The sequence below is a fragment of the Aquarana catesbeiana genome, linkage group LG02 (assembly GCF_042186555.1).
Source record: "Aquarana catesbeiana isolate 2022-GZ linkage group LG02, ASM4218655v1, whole genome shotgun sequence".
Lineage (NCBI taxonomy): Eukaryota > Metazoa > Chordata > Amphibia > Anura > Ranidae > Aquarana > Aquarana catesbeiana.
Window position 1 is genome coordinate 60,260,979 of NC_133325.1, and position 18,002 is coordinate 60,278,980.

The 18,002-nt window shown below is 42.2% G+C and overlaps 1 protein-coding gene across 1 annotated transcript in view; it reads right to left on the reverse strand.

Moving 5' to 3' along the window:
* Window positions 1-18,002, reverse strand: part of NOX4 (NADPH oxidase 4) — a 348,347-nt gene that overhangs the window by 213,136 nt on the left and 117,209 nt on the right. Inside the window, exons 7-9 of the mRNA XM_073612966.1 lie at window positions 7,364-7,436; window positions 4,862-4,942; window positions 250-481 (exon numbers count right to left, since the gene is read on the reverse strand). Coding sequence (XP_073469067.1) covers window positions 250-481; window positions 4,862-4,942; window positions 7,364-7,436 — 386 coding nt within the window. The remainder of the gene's footprint in view (window positions 1-249; window positions 482-4,861; window positions 4,943-7,363; window positions 7,437-18,002) is intronic.

Sequence of the window (18,002 nt, forward strand, 5' to 3'; positions counted from 1 at the left end):
AGTCTGAAAGCAAGCAGTTTCTTCTGACTGCTCAATTTACCTATAACACTCTTTGAATCCTATGTAATAGGTGCACCTTGCATTGTATATTTATATATAAAACAAACATTTTATATAAAAAGTCAAAAAACAGATATAGAACCTCAGTTTGTAACACACTGACAGAAAATCATTGTCCGGGATAACATGGCATGCCTGAAACGTAGGCCTCAGTTATATTTAGGATAATTATTACCACTGCTTTCATACCTCAGGGAAATGGGGGTGAAATGTTGGTTCTTTTGTGCATATCTTCATTGTGTTGTTAATTAAGAGCTCTTCATGTGCGTGGAAGAGTCCCGGGGTGATTTCTGATACAATGTTCAGTGGCACTCCTACATTGACTCCAGCCACGGACCCATAATCCTCCACTGTGCTCACATTCAGCCTGAAGCAGCCAGGAGGGTGATCTTGTACATTAGTCTGATATTTTAGCACTCGTCTAGAAGAGAAAAACAGCAATGATATCTAAAATCTGTATGCTCAAGAGCTAATTAACTTAAATTTGAGAGGCCTTGAACTGCTGGCTACTTGGGTGATTGAAGAGCAAGTGCTTTGGATTTGGAGTGTCTTATGAAAGTTCACTGTGTACTTGGCAAGCTGTTCCCACAATTTTGATTAAATAAAAACTTACAAGCACCATGTCTTAATTGCTCTGAAGTCTGTTGATATTCTTTCATCAAAAGCAGAAACTGATACATCATTAAAAAAAGAAGAAGTTTTTTTTTCTTCCTTGGACTGTGCTCAACTTTTTTAAGGGCTCAATCACACCAGCTTTGTTGGGCTGCACTGAGCAAAGCTGCCTGGGGCTGGTGCAAGGATTTTTGCCTACAGAGGCGCAGGTGCAAAAAAAATAAATAAAAAAAAAAGCTGACAGGGGTTATAACCCTCCATCTTCCCTTTAGTTCTACTTTAAAATGATACTAAAGTCTCTGGTTTTTTTTGTTTAAAGATAACAAACATGTTATACTTACCTGCTCTGTGTAGTGGTTTTGCACAGAGCAGCCCCGATCCTCTTCTTCTTGGGTCGCACTTTTCAGCGCTCCTGGCCTCTCCCTCCTGTTGAGTGCCCCCAGAGAAAGCAGCTTGCTCTGAGGGGCACCCGAGCCGAATCACAGCTCCCTGTGTCCATTTAGGGAGCCACAGCTAGGCCCCACCCCCTCTCTCTCTCCTCATTGACTCACTGACTTTGATTGACAGCAGCGGGAGCCAATGGCACTTTGCTGCTGTCTCAGCTAATCAGGAAGAAGAGTTCTGGGCAGCCGAGTCTCTCGTGCAACATCGCTGGATAGAGACGGGCTCAGATTAGTATTAGGGGGGCTGTTGCACACAGATTAAGATAAAAAAACGATCTGCCTTTACAACCACGTTAAACCACGTTAAAGCCCCAAAAGTGTTCTGATTGATGTGTAATGTGATATTGTGTTGTACATATTGCAATGTACAAGGTTTACCTTTAATTGTATGCCTCATTATACATCAGAGCTAGTAGATGGACTATTGAGGCACAGGAAGCGACAGGGACTGTGTAGTCTATTCAATCTATGCAATCTACAGTATGCACTCGCTCATCCATATCCTTATGGATCTTGCTTTGTGCACTGGTCCAAATCATTTGGTGGAGGGGGATTATGGTGTGGGGTTGTTTTTCAGGGGTTTGGCTTGGCACCTTAGTTCTAGTGAAGGCAACTCTTAAGGCATCAGCATACCAAGACATTTTGGACAATTTCTTGCTCCCAACTTTATGGGAACAGTTTGGGGATGGCCCCTTCCTGTTCAAACATGACTGGACACCAGTGCATAAAGCAAGGTCCATAAAGACATGGATGAGTGAGTTTGGGAACTTGATTGGCCTGCACAGAGACCTGAACTCAACCTTTGGGATAAATTAGGGATAAATTAGAGCGGAGACTGTGAACCAGGTCTTCTCGTCCAAAATCAGTGCCTGACCTCACAAATGTGCTTCTGGAAAAATGGTCAAAGTTCACTTTGAGCTTTACTATTCTGTTCTGTTACATAAAAGTCGCACTTATGTGATATAATTTTAATCAGCAGACTTTGGGGTAAACTTATAGGAATTATGTAAAACATTGCTTTGAAAAAATTAAAAAGAAAATAGAATTTTTTCTATTTTTTTTTCTATTTATTCCCAATAAAATATAAGGAAATAAAAACATGCTGTATGTGTCCAAATTTGCTACCAAATAAAGCCCTATATGTCTTTAAAAATGTATGATACATTATACATTATAAAACCTAACAATAGAATGTGCAGAACTAGGACATCACATCAAAAACAAAAAACACTCTGGAACTCCAGGAAGTTTTGGAGTAAAAAGGCCTGGGGACTAAGAAACACCAAAATAAAAATATAATAATAAAAACATGATAAAGCAAGTTTGTAGAAATGTCAAAAATACGGAGGGGGGGGGATCATTTTAATAATAATAATTTCGAATATGCACTCACAGAAATATACCATAATCTCCCATAAAAGACAGAGAGACTTTTTTTTCTGAGCTGTTATACCCATTAGGCCCGCCTGTCAACCCCTACACGGGCCAGTTATCAGTGGAAAATATCAGATGTATTTCCTCCAAAAATCAGGTCTCATATGCCAGCTGAAATTATTCAAATTCTCATCTAATTGGCTACGGCAATAGAGCATGTGCAGATCGGGTTGCAGTAGGTCAAGTGACGTAAGATTCTAAAGGGCAATAATTTAAACAATTAAGTGTGAGATAACCATTAGTTAAATTCCCTCTGTGCTTAATGAATGTTCAGCTGTCTCTCTACATCTTTAAGTCATTAATTATTAATGATTATCCCTTAAAGCTACAATGCGCACATAACTGTAAAATCAGTCAAAACAGCATTGCAGATGTCCCCTTGGGAGGACCATCCACATATTGTTATTGAACGGTTTAATCCTTAATCTTATATCTTAGTTCTTTAGCTTATAGAAGAGATTTATCTCTCTATTTGTACGGCATTCTGATTGGGGCACTCCATTAAAAATTCATTATTCTCCACTCACTGCACAGTAAATTAGTTGTTATTCTTACTCACAGCAAAGTTGATCTGTCTGCTAAGATCGGAGACCAAAGAAGCCACAGATAGCCTAAGGCTGCTTTCACACCGAGGCAGTTTTCAGGCATTTTAGCGCTAGAAATGGCATCTAAAAAGCGCCTAAAAACTGCCTCCAATTCATTGCAATGTTTGCTTTCAGACTCGGGCGGTGCGCTTGCGGAAGAAAAAGTCCTGCAAGCGGCATCTTTGAGGCGGGTTGGGAGTGCTATAAATAGCGCTCCCAAAATGCCCTTGCTCATTAAAATGAATGGGCAGCGCTTCCAAAGCGAACTAATAAAAGCATTTAAAGCGCCAGTAAATGGGGCTTTTATCATTTTTTTAAGGTCCAGTTGTCACGTGCTGCTAAAGCACCACAAAAACGACCAGCAATTTAGCGCTGTTTTAGCGGCGCTGCAGTGTGAAAGGGGCCTAATTCTGATAATCTAAGATTTAGGTGGCCCAAGGTCTCCCAGCACAGGGACACACACAGGTGGCTATATAGAACATTGCTTGGTCTCCAAACTGTGGCCCATGGGCTAGATGTGGCCCTTTTCTTGCTTATCACGGCCTTGGAGCACTAATCCTCCCACTGGCACCAACAAGGGGGCACTATTCGTCCTGATGCCACTCATGGGGTAGTATTCCTCCCACTAAAACTCGGTTCACAGTGATGTGATATAGGATCTGACTTGTGTGGCTCCAAGTCAGATGACATGTATAATTCAAAGTTACCCTATGAGAGCTCTCTTAACTGATATTATACACAAGTCTGACTTTAGAAAAGGTTTCTTCACTAGTTTGATATGAATTCAATGCCACAGAGTGTAAAAAAATCACATCAACTTCGTATCAAAGTTGGACTCCAAAGTTGCACTGCAATTCGTGCGACTTTGAAGTCGGGCTAGTGTGAACTGAGCCTTATACCAATGAAAGGGCACTATTCTTCCCACTAATACCAATGATGGGGGAGTATTCTTCCCATTAATGCCAGTGATGGGGCACTATTCCTCTCACTGACACCAACAATGGGGCACTATTCCTCCCACTAACTCTAATGATGGGTCAGTATTCCTCCCACTGACATCATAGATGGAGCACAAGTCCTCCCACTGATACCAATGGCGGGGCAATATTCATCCCAATGATAGGGCAGTATTCCTCCCATTGATGCCAATAATGGGGCACTATTCCTTTGACACCAACAAGGAAGCACCATTCCTCCCACTGACACCAATGATGGGGCACTATTCCTCCCACTAACACCAATGATGGGGCACTATTCCCCTAACTGATACCTATGATGGGGCACTATACCCACTCCTACCGACCATAAGTATATCATTTTTATAATTGTTTTACTCCCACTGATGCCAGGACATTTTTCGTACTTCCACTTGCCACAATTTGCCCCCTTTGAAGTCTGAAGGACAGTAAACTGATTTACAAAAACTGGTTGTTTAAAAAGTCTGGAGACCCCTGATACAGATGATGGAGGTACCTAGTGTTAAAGAAAATGTCCACTTTTAGTGAAAAAAACAAAACAAATCTCCCCATATTGCAAAAAGAAAAAAATTTAATTCATACATTTTTTGCATTGGAGGCTGCCAAACATTGCATCTGTGACCAGTGCATAGGGGGTGCAAGGAAAATAAAGTTTTGCCTTATTCACTAAGCTCAGGGGCAAATTCTCTTACAAAGTGCAACTTCTCTTGCATAGATTGAGAGCCCAAATATTAGGATTGTAGACACTTACCCAGAGGCATGGACCAGCAGCAGCAGGTAGAAAATAAAGAAGAGGTTGTGTGTGTGCAGGAAGATATCAAAGTTTGAAGTTCTAAAAAATTGCAAAAATATGAAAATGATTAGCTCCCTAGACAAAATATATTTAGTACATATTTATTTAGTCATATATTTAGTATATATATTTAGTTCATTTTAAAGCTGAACTCCAGACAAAACGTTTTTGTTTTTTGTTTTTTTGCAGTAGAGAAAATTTAAAGCTTCTGTCCAATTTTAATTTTAACAAAAACATTTTATTGATAAGAAACTGGCTAATTTGGCCTGGGGGCCAAATGGTATCTGATCACAAATCATGTACATAGAGATAAAAGACATTCAAATACAAAAATGGTAAACACATTAGGACACAAGATTTACATTGCTTATTCTTCAACCATGGGGCACTGTAGGTATTGACCGAACCAAACAGAATAGATAAGAATGAATCCCTCCATTAGAGAAAGGGAGAGGAAGAAGGAAAGAGAGGAGGGGAAAAAGGAAAAAAAAAGAAAGGGAGTACGGGAGAAAGGATTAAATAACGAGAGAAATAAAAAAGAAAGAGAGAAAATTGAGAAAAGAAAAAAGAGAACAGGAGAAAGGTATAAAGAAAGTGATAAAAAGTGAGAAAGGAAAAAAGAAAGAGAGAACGGGAAGAAGGAAAAAAGAAAAAGAGAATGGGAAAAAAAAAAGGGGGTACAAGAGAAAGGAATACAGAAAGTGAGAAAAGTGAGAAAGGAAAAAAGAAAGTGAGGACGGGAAAAAGGAAAAAAGAAAGAGAATACGGAAGAAAGGATTAATTAAAGAGAGAAAAGTGATATAAAGAAAAGTGAGAAAGGAAAAAAAAAGAGAGTACGGGAGAAAGGAATAAAGAAAGAGAGAAAAGTGAGAAAGGAAAAAAGAAAAAGTGTACGGGAGAAAGGAATAAATAAAGAGAGAAAAGTGAGAAAGGAATAAATAAAGAGAGAAAGGAAAAAACAAAGAGTGTACGGGAGAAAGGAAAAAACAAAGAGTGTACGGGAGAAAGGAATAAATAAAGAGAGAAAAGTGAGAAAGGAAAAAAGAAAGAGTGTACAGGAGAAAGGAATAAAGAAAGAGAGAAAATTGAGAAAAGCAAAAAGAAAGAGAGAAAAGGGAGAAAATAAAAAATAAAAAGAAGAAAGAAAAAAGAAACCAAGAAGCCCACAGAGGCAGTCAAGAACAGGTGACTTGGGTCAGTGAGAAAGGTCTAGAATGCCAATAGCTGTGCGGTATATTAAGAGGGTGAGTAATAATTAAGCCATGGCTGCCAATTCGAGAGGAACCTATCATGTGTTTCATTTAGAATAGCTGTCAGCTTCACATTAATATATGTGGCTCTTAACTTTGAGGGATGGAGATTTCCACGCCTGGGAAATGGCTTGTTTAGTGACTGTGTATATGTGGGAAATAGGATTATAGCCACAGCGAGAAACATTTTTGATAAGTTTGTGTAAGAGGGTATGCCAGGGGTCTTTACCGAGATTAACCTGGAGGACTGTATTGATCTTAGTGTAGATGCGTAGTCACAAGCCTCAAAATTTGGGGCAGGTCCACCGTATGTGAATCGTATACATTTCGCACAGAGACAATACCTTGTAGGAATTTTCCAAGGCCTTTACATTACGGGAGCCAAATTTTGCTCCAAGGGGAGGTGTTTTTTTAGGTCACAGAGGTAAATTCTGTGAGGTTAACCAGAGTTGATATGTCTGTTTGAGATAAGAATGCAGCCAGCGAGCACCTGAAAAAGGACCACACCTCATTTCTGGCAGGTTCAACCTGCACTAATCAAACAGATATAACAAAACAAATTCAATGGTAGATTTACCATATCAAAAGAGAGCATATAATTGAAGATCATTATTAGGGTTACCATATACTTCAAGCTGATGGGCCTGGGGTGAAGTGTTTAGGTGGGCTCATTAAAGGAACTGGTGGTTTAAAAAGCATATGGAGGTGGAGCAGTGGCTCAGAGTCTGTTGAACTTCACTTCTAAAAGGTGTTGCTACATTTCTAATTCTACACAGCTCTGATGTGTGTGCAGTAATGGTGGGTAGACCATAAGCCTGGGTTCACACTGCCCGCGACTTCAAACTAACGTGACTTTGAAGAAGGACCCCAGTGAGACTTTGGCAAGACTTGCATGGAACTTCTTTAACAGACGTCAATGAAAGTCGTACCAAAGTCAGACCAAAAGTAGCGCAGGACCCTTTTTCTGACTCAAGTCGCACCGATTAGAATAGTTCCATTTACAAAATGTGCTCCGACTTCTGATGCGACAAGTGCCCCAAAGTCAAAGCAATTGTTGCATCAGTGTGAACCCGGCTTAAAGGAATTTAAAGCCATTATTTTACAAATCTTTTGGTAAATAGCAAGTAAAACATTTACAATTCATATATTCCAGATGTTTGATTGGAAATGCCCTCTAAGGACTAGTATGCACTGCATGCAGTATAGTTACCTTATAGATGCTGTGGAAGCAGTGGACATAAGGAATAAAATTAGAACCATTAGGACTCCAGTCACTCCAGGAACTACAAAAAAAAAAAAAAAAACAGAAAACAAATTAAATTATTAAAAAAAAGAAAAAAGAAAATTAAAAAGTCCTAAAAATAGGCCATTTCAAGGGATAAAAATTTCCAGAAAAAAAAATCCCTCTGTTTCCCATTTGCATCTTTCCTGTGTGGGTTGCTGTATTAGCTGTATTATACATAATATGTGTTAGCACTTTGCGGTGCAGTTCATTTTGAATGACACTCCAATGCACTAGAGCAATGCAACTTCAATGCACGTGCAAAAATTAGTGCATGCCTGTTTTTAGTTATTGTGGTGTACTCCAAGCCCATTCCTTCGAATGAGCTGCCTTTGTGCAAAGCATGTTAACGTATAAAAAAAAAAAAAAAATATCTGTTGATGCAATGTACCAAGACACTAAGGCCTGAATGCCCCTTAAATTTGGGACTTTTTGCAAGTATTTTAGTTGTTCAGATTTGACTGATAGATTCATATAACAGTCTGGAAAGGTTTCCCTGAGTATTATAACAAGCTAGTGGGTACTTGCAATTCCATGTGCTTTCATTCACCTTGAACTACTACCAACACTGGAATGGGCTACCCTATGAGCGACAAATGAGCCAAAGAAGCTCATGTGCCAAATTTGGACACAGAGCCCCACGCGTTTGACAACACGAGTTTTGCCACAACTTTCGCATGTTGTGTTGCACGACAAATATGGCAAAATTGCACCTTGTTTGGGGTGCCATTAACAAATAATGACACCATAAGCGCGTTGCACATTTTGCTGCGTTTCTGAAAACGCGGGCAGAAACACCCGATTCTGGTTGTGTTTTCAGAACTTCCATTTGTGAATGCAGCCTTACTGATGACGGACAGACTACCTCTTCTGGAAGTCTGCTCCAAACATCAACTACTCTTCCAGTCCTGCTAGTTTTAGGTCATGTCCCCATGTTCTTAATCTTGGCTTCATATTGAATATATTGCCCTCTTGAACCTTATTCACAATCTTCAGGTATTTAAAGGTTTCAATGATGTCCCCTCTGTCCCTTCTTTTCCCAAGACTGTACATGTTAAAGCAGTGTTTCTCAAACTTTTTTCATTCAAGGCACCCTTTAAAATTATGGACAATTTCGAGGCACTCTCTAAAATTATGGACAGTCACGAGGCATTCCATTCCCATCCCATCCCATTCGATAATTCTCCCGCTCTACAAGACTCTGGTCCGGCCGCACCTAGAGTATTATTAAATGTAAAATACTGCGCTATGAATAAAAAACCTAAAAAAATAATGAAAAAAGCTGCGACTATAAGTGTTATACTACACCAAATTAATATAAATAAAATAAAAAGTCGCGCTAAACAATGAGATTTGCAAAAATATAAACCAAACAAATATTGCGTGAATAACAAACCAATAATTACTGATATATATTGGTATCTACAGATGACAGTAGGTGTATCGAATAACCCATAACGTGATTAAATAGCAACTGTGAGAGTGAATATATTGTGACGATATAAATTCAGTCCATGTAAAACAGTCCGCTCTGGTGGCTGCATCCTTAACGTTCAAATTAGTAATTGGGAGATGTCACCACTAGAAAGCTTTGTTTTTAGCAATGATGACATCGGTTATGGTATTACTGTTTTTATTTGTATGAATTATCCAGTTTTTTCATATTTTATGATGTTCATCATATTTTATATTTTTTGATTTCTCCAGATATTATGTAAGTCTATCCCCATGGGTGATCCATTGCTTATGGCCTCAGCCACCTTGTTGGTTTTGCCCATAGTCTTTCCCTAGAGTAAGATGGCGCCCTGTGATTCAGATCCTGTGACTCAGAGCGGGGTGGGGTTGCTAGGCTGTTAGTTGTTTGTAGCTGTTAGGTTGCTATTTAAGCGGTGCGTCGAGACGCCGCTCATATCCCGTGACCACGTCAATTTGTGACGAAACGACGTAGGGAGGAGGAGCTACGCCCTGACGTCACCGCTAAGTCCCGGAAGCATACAGGCTTTGTACAGGCCGGCCAGCTAATTCTTTTACATGCGTTTTACCCTTCTTTTTATGTAAGTTGCCACCTGTTTTTTATACTTCAATAAATATAAACAGGTTCACACTATGTGGAGTATTTTTGTTTTTTTGGCATTACTGGTTCCTGCTGATCCTGTCTGCTGATCTCCTTTGCTGACACCTTGGAGACCAGGGCTTGCCAGAGAGATCCCGGGCTGGGGTTGCAGCCACTCGTTTTGTGTGGTCCCCTGTAATAAGGGACCAACACGTTCTGGTAATCACCTAGAGTATGCTGTCCAGTTCTGGGCACCAGTCCTCAGGAAGGATGTACTGGAAATGGAGCGAGTACAAAGAAGGGCAACAAAGCTAATAAAGGGTCTGGAGGATATTAGTTATGAGGAAAGGTTGCGAGCACTGAACTTATTCTCTCTGGAGGAGAGACACTTGAGAGGGAATATGATTTCAATATACAAATACCATACTGGTGACCCCACAATAGGGATAAAACTTTTTTGCGGAAAGGAGTTTAACAAGACTCATGGCCACTCATTAAAATTAGAAGAAAAGAGGTTTAACCTAAAACTACGTAGAGGGTTCTTTACTGTAAGAGCGGCAAGGATGTGGAATTCTCTTCCACAGGCAGTGGTCTCAGCGGGGGGCATCAATTGTTATTAGATAAGCACCTGAATGACCGCAACATACAGGGATATACAATGTAATACTGACATATAATCATACACACATAGGTTGGACTTGATGGACTTGTGTCTTTTTCATACCTCACCTACTATGTAACTATGTAAAATCTAAAAACGATTCAAATAGTTTAACAAAATGCAGCAACATCCACACAAGTAGGACACCCAACATTAAAAGTGCAAACTGGTACTGACTAGTGTAGCACTGCCCCCCTCGGGGGTTGCTTGGAAATGCATGTTCTCCTGTGCAGCCATGACCCTGTGAACTCTCCAGCCCCTCTGTCACTCTAGGTTCAGACATGTTGTGTATACCTTTAAATGATACATGGACACAAAGCAAGTAGTTTCAACTCTCTCTGATTTTTACTTATTCAAGAAGAGACATTTAAATTAAGGATTATTCAGCCAAGACCTTGTTACAGCCAAGACTAGGTTGAAATAATTCTTGCAGGAATAACAGTTAGTAATGAGAAGTGAATGACAACAATATACACAATCACAATTGGATACCTTGAGATACCTTGGTGAATATAAGAAAATGTTTCTGCTTTAAAGAAGAACCCAGGGTCGGCCTATAATACCTTTAATCCTAATGAGAGATAACGTACTAGCAGTAAAGTGTGCCCTTTAAGAGCAATAAACAATAATGTCCTAAAAGCAAGGCCTTGCACTGTCTTCACCGGCAAGTTGGAGCTCATAGAAAAAGAATTGCTTAATGTAGCAAAGTGATAATGAACAGGGCAAGATAACTGGTAGCAATCCTATATGTAATCCAAGGGAATGTTGTCTGTGCACAGTGTTCAGAGTGTAGTACTTATGAAAGGCAATGGGATCTGTGGGCAAAAGCCCCCCTCACCAATCCTGATAGGATTCGGCAGCCTCCCAGAGGGATGATCATACGATCCTTCTTGTTGCAGATGGCCAGAGATTGCGATCAGTCTGCTGACTCAGTGAGCGTTCCACCATGTTCAGAGCTGCTGCAGGGCATCCTTCTGCAAGCGGGCAACATCTGGACTCTCTGGGGCTGGATCTGTAGGCTGTGGACCACGTGGTAGGCCACAATGCATGAATCTATCCATTCTACACAGGGGGGGTGGCGTGGCAGAGGGGGCGGTGCCCGGGTGCCCCTAATGAACGCACCGCCACTGGACTGTCCAGAACTGGACACAGTATTCTAAATGAACAAAAGATCTATATAGAGGAATTAGAACATTCTTCCTCCTGCTGGCGATTCCCCTCTAGTGATTAACGATGAGCTAAATGTATCTGGCTTCAATGTTATGTAAACTTTACTGAAGTTCAAATTCTGAATCTATGGGAGCCAAATCTTAGAAATCAGTAACAGCCATTTATTAGACTAAAAGGCAAGGAACTGTCAGACAAATGGCAAGGGGGCTGGGCAATACCGTGGGGAACATGTACCAAGCAAAGAAAAAAAAAAAAAAAGAAAATGTTTTAAACTCTGTTTGGTGGAGAGCAGCAATTTTAATATTGCTTAAAGTGAAACCTTAAAAAAAATCTAAATTCCTTTAAATACCATCTCTGGGGAATTCCCCCAAACTGCCTCTAACGTGGCACATCTGTGCAATGCATACAAACTATTGTTTAAATTGCCGGTAAATGACAGCTCACGGCTGCTTCCTTCTATTCATAAACAAATGCCTGGGGATTTCATTCATCTTTGCCAGACCCTTATCCTAGATAAGGGTCAGCAGGCATCCTTCATCGTGATTGACAGGGATCTGCGTAGCTGGATTTTTTTTTATTATATTAATAAAGGATTTGTCAAAAAGCATCAGTGTGTTTATTTATGGTGTACTTTTTTGAGATTGGGTACTATGTACTCCTTGATCATTCAAATAGGGGGGGGGGGGGGGGGCAGGTTTTTGGATGCCCCTTATTTTCATATTCTGATAAGCCCTCCTCCTGCAGACCCCCAAAATTACCAGACCAGGGTTGTGGGGAAGTGGCTCACCCCCTGGCAAAGTACCCTCCCCATGTACCCTCATTCCTTATTTTTTCCGTGGGATTCCCCATTCAACTCCATAACTGACCCCAAGGGTCTGGTACAGAATTTTGGGGGACTGCACATTTTTTTTTTTTGCATAGGGCCCCTTTTAAAATCTATACCAGATCTTAAAGGTCTGGTATGCATTTGGGGGAAACCCCATTCCTTTTTTTCTTATTTTTTGCATGGGGTCCCCTATTCAAATCCGTAACCAACCTCAAGGGTCTGGTATGGATTTTGGGGGGACTCCAAACTTTTTTTTTGCATAGGGTCCCTTTTAAAATCTATACCAGATCTGAAAGGTCTGGAATGCATTCTGGATGGACTCAACTCCTTTGTTTATCAGTGCCTTGAAAACATATTCATACCCCTTGACATTTTGTCATGTTACAACCAAAAACGTAAATGTATTTTATTGGGATTTTATGTGATAGAAGTGGCACATAACTGTGGCACATAATTGTGAAGTGGAAGGAACTGATAAATGGTTTTCAACATTTTTTACAAATACTTTGTAGAACCACCTGTCGCTGCAATTACAGCTGCAAGTCTTTTTGAGTATTGCCGCGTACACACGATCGGACTTTGCGGCATACTTGGTCCGGCGAACCTGAGTCCGTCGGACAATTCGATCGTGTGTGGGCTCCAGCGGACTTTTTTTTTCTCAAAAGTTTGACGGACTTATGCCGCGTACACACGAGCGGACTTTACGGCAGACTTGGTCCGGCGTACCGGATTTGGTCGGACAATTTGATCGTGTGTGGGCTCCAGTTGGACGGACTTAGATTTAAAACATGTTTCAAATCTGTCCGACAGACTCGAGTCCGGTCGAAAAATCCGCTCGTCTGTATGCTAGTCCGACTGGTAAAAACCAACGCTAGGGCAGCTATTGGCTACTGGCTATGAACTACTATTCCGTCGGACTTTGGTTGATCGTGTGTAGGCAATTATGTACCACTTTGTGTTGTGTCTATCACATAAAATCTCAATAAACTACATTTACGTTTTTGGTTGTAACATGACAAAATGTGGAAAATTTCAAGGGGTGTGAATACTTTTTCAAAGCACTGTACATGCACCCGTCAGCCATGTGGCTATATTAGGTCAATGATGTCATGAGCATCCCTTATCCTTTTGTGTATCTGCAAGGTGGGGAATGTCGTAGCCTCAGTTGATCGGGTGGCAGTGGGTGGAGATGACAGCTCCCTGCCAAGTGCACTGAACCCAAGCTCATCCTTCAGTCCGGAACACAAAAGCTTCCAAGGAGGAAAGGAACAAAGCTGAAATTTATGGCAAGAGTGTCCATGAAACATAAAAAAAACAGTGCTGACTTGGCTCGCCAGACTGCACCTACAGCTATAATATCACGTTTGGGTGGTTTAACCCTTTAATATGATCACATGTTCAGATACAAATGTTAGTTTCCTTTTAAATGTACAAGTAATATACCGCTCCCGCTTCTGACCTACCTTGCGTAGAAAGGGTGCTGGCCAGTGCCGGGACAAGGTCATCTAGAGCCCAGGGTCAAAATGCCAAGTTGCGCCCCCTTCCCCCCCCACCCCCAAGATGTATGATAATTATGTGTCAGCAAATCCCCCCCCACCCAGAAAAAGTAAAAATCAAGCACTAATCTGCAAGCTTACCCCTTAACCGTAAATTCCCCCTCCTCCCAATACAAATCCGCCTCCAACTGAAATCTCCTTACCAATCTTTGCACCCCCCTCAGCTCAAATCCTCTCATTCCCCATATGCCCCCAGCACAAATTCTCCCCAATCCCCCATCCTAGCACAAATCTCCCCCAAATTTCCCCTCCTAGCACAAATACCCCCAGTCATCCCCTTCCCCCCACCATATTACCTTTACTGGCACATCTCCCCAAATTTCCCCTCCTAGAACAAATCTTATCCCCTACTGCCCCCTAAATTCTCCCTCCCAACACAAATCCCTCCCCCCCAACCTCCTTGTTGTGCCCCTCCACCTCGCATGATACCACTGTGCCCAGGGCAGCTGCCCCCTTCTGCCCACCCCTTGTCCCGGCCCTGGTGCTGGCTCTGCATGCAGTAGCAATGTGGTGAAGAAATTCCAGATAGCCGCACTCCAATGCAATCACCTTTACTGATATAAAAGACAGTCCATAGAGAATAGGAACCACATGTATTCCTCCTTCCCATTTCAGATATTTATGGAATGTGTGTATCCCTAAGTGCAGGGCCGGCGCTAACACTAGGCAAACTAGGCAGCCGCTTTGGGCGTAGCCAGAGCCGCTGATAGGGCAGTACATCCGGCCCTGCTGTAACATTATTTAAGTTTTCCGAGGCGAGGAGCAGAGAGGAACTCTTCTTTAAATTTCGGGTGCAGGCTGCTAAAGCCGCACTGCATTTTGCAATGCTGATCAGTGATGGCCGGCCACAGCTGCTCACAGCCTTTCACTGGCAGAGTGATTCTTTCACTGCAAGAGTGATTATCCCTTCCTCCACTGGGGAAGGCGGAAGGTGGGCTGTAGCCCGGCAGTCGGAGGTGATGCAACAGAGAGGTGGTCGAAGGCACAGGCAGCAATGGGAACCTGGTGCACAGGCAGCAATGGGAACCCGGTGCACAGGCAGCAATGGGAACCCGGTGCACAGGCAGCAATGGGAACCCGGTACGCAGGAAGCATTGGGAACCCAGCGCGCAGGAAGCAATGGGAACCTGGTGTGCAGGCAGCAATGGGAACCCTGTGCACAGGCAGCAATGGGAACCCGGCACGCAGGAAGCAATGGGAACCCGGTGCGCGGGCAGCAATGGGAAACGGGTGCGCAGGCAGCAATGGGAACCCATTGTCTGCGGCACAGACAGAGATACAGCCATATGCTGTATACAGACAGACATACAGCACCTTCTGGATTGCGTGATCATCATCATGATAATGATGACTATCACATAAGCACAGTGAAATGCTTCCTGTTAGTTCTTATGTACATTTGTGTTTGAGGGACATTAAAAATGTGCAGCTGAGTCACACTTTTACCGTCCCACAACCACTCCACGTTTATGGTGCAAAGGCACTGCCACCATGGTATGGCAATAGTGGCAGGGTGTTATGTAAAACCCCTCGCTGCTGTACTTTTCAGCATAATGGGGAGTGGTTGGGAGATGGTAAAAGTGGGGCTCAGCTGCACATTTTAATGTTCCTTCAACACAAGTGTAAATAGAACTAACAGGAAGCATCTTATTGAGTGCGTGTAAATCTGATTGGCTGACTGTCAGGTGGAAATTATCCAATTGCTGTGCAGCCTCCAGATCGCTTCCACGTCCCCCATTTTCCCTGCCATGCTTCCCAGGCTCTGCACTCCCTTCAGCATACCTGGGACTGGCATGGTGGGTGCCACCGGTAGAAGGGAGGGAGATCAACGAATGCCTGTTCGCTGATCTCCCCTTTTTGTTTTTTGTTAATGACCCGGAAGCAATGTGTAAAACATCACTTCTGGGTCCTAGTGTCACTGTCCTGGACAGGATTGGATGATGCTATCCGAAGATGAAGTCGTCTCCTGCAAACTTCAGCCAATCTGTAAAGAAGAGGTGTCTAGCCAAGGAGGTGCTGTGCCAGCCGTGCGCAACATCACTCATTCCCAGATCCCCAGTCCTCTGCATGGAGCCAACGTTGGGGGGGGGGGGGTGTAAGTAGCTGGTCTTGCCTAGCCACTTACCAACCGGCCATTGTATATATACGTCATTACTTTGAAGATGGATATCTCGGTAACGGCAGCACCTGCTGCCACCACCGAGGTATCCATCTTTAGGGCTGGCAGTTCTGTACACGATAATGGTGGTCTCTGCGGTGGGTTCGCCGCGAGATCACCGTTATCGGCGGCGGGAGAGGTGCCACCCCCCCTCCCGCCGCTCTCCTGCGTCGGTAGCGGCGGAGGCGATCGGGTCCTCTCACTTCTTAGGTATGGAGACGAGTGAGGCTAAGATGGCCCCCACCCATCTCCATACCATAGGACGGCGGAAGCGACGTCATTACGTCAGCTCCACCCATTTGTCTTAAAGGCACAATTTTTTTGTGTCATTTTTTCAAACGACTTTTCATTTTTTTTTTTTTGCATTTAAGTCTAAATATGAGATCTGAGGACTTTTTGACCCCAGATCTCATATTTAAGAGGACCTGTCATGCTTTTTTCTATTACAAGGGATGTTTACATTCCTTGTAATAGGAATAAAAGTGATCCAAATTTAAAAAAAAAAAAAAAAAAAAAAACAGTGAAAAAATAAATTAAATAAAGTAAAATAAATAAGAAAAAAAAAAAATTTTTTTAAAAGCGCCCTGTCCCGACAAGTTCGCGCGCATACATGAGTAGCGCCCGCATATGAAAACGGTGGCCAAACCACACATGTGAGATGTCGCCGCGACCGATAGAGCGAGAGCAATAATTCTAGCCCGAGACCTCCTCTGTAACGCAAAACATGCAACCTGTAGAATTTTTTAAACGTCGCCTATGGAGATTTTTAAGGGTAAAAGTTTGACGCCATTCCACGAGCGGGCGCAATTTTCAAGCGTGACATGTTGGGTATCAATTTACTTGGCGTAACATTATATTTCACAATATAAAAAAAAATTGGGCTAACTTTACTGTTGTCTTATTTTTTTTTTTCAAAAAAGTGAATTTTTTCCAAAAAAAGTGCACTTATAAGACCGCTGCGCAAATACGGTGCAAAAAAAAAGTATAACAATATAACAATATAACAATATATAATGTTTGGGGGTTCTAAGTAATTTTCTAGCCAAAACACCTGTTTTAAACATGTAAACAACTAAAATCCAAAACGAGGCTGGTCCTTAAGTGGCTAGGGTGCAAAATAGTCTAGCACCTTATTAAAGTCAATGAATGGAATAACAGACCCGGTAAAAGCCAAGTTAATTCTAATGGAAAAATCAGCAGATGCATTTATTATGCTAATGCCCCAGAGCCACGGTGGAACACTTCCATTCAGGTTCATTGTTGAGCTGTCTCAGGTCTGTTTATTCTTCCTGCGTCCTTCTTAAATCTTAGAAAGCAGGTCACCTGGCTGTGTGCAATTACCCTACAGACCCAGATTTCCTTGTCATCTTGAGTAGTAAGATTATTCTTCAGCCACATACAGCTACAGAGCTGACCTTGATATAAAGTCAGCTCTTTACATCTGCAGAATTTAAATCACATCTGGAGCAAAGCTACGCACTGTTGCTAGGATATACGTGCCATGGTGCCTCGTCTGTGTTTGCTGGATGCGTGCTTCCTAGCAGTTTTATTAGTAGACATATGGAATTAGTATTCCGAGGGAGTACAGTCGGATACCGCTAGGTAAAGAATAAAATGACACCTCTCTTATTACATGGAGGACCATGAGCATTAGTTTAACAGGATGCTAGACATCTAGGAGGTCTGTGATAAACCTTTTTAAGACAGAAGCACCCGTTCCACAAGTGCCCCCTGCTCCACCTCATCAGCCAAGTCAATCCATTCAATATATATTTAAAGGGTTAGTTCCCCTTTATAAAAAAAATTTGTAGAGGAGTCAAGGTGCCGGAGTAGTTTATGATGGTGCAGTGTAGAGAAACCAGGCTTCTTTTATATTAGGAACCTGTAGGCCAACCATTAGTAGTGTGTCCGTTCAGGGTGAACGGGATCCGCCCCCTCTGTCACGGCACCCCTCTATATGTAAAATGGATAGATTCAAGCATAGCATGAACCTATCCATGGCCACTGTAGCCATCCCCTATTCAGGCGTCCGAAAAGGCACCCCTTTTCGGACGCCAGGCGCCTGAATTACAGCGGTGGGGGTGTTTTTTTGAAGCACCTGATTAGAGCCATAGGCTCTAATAGGCTTCAAAAAAGGTGGACT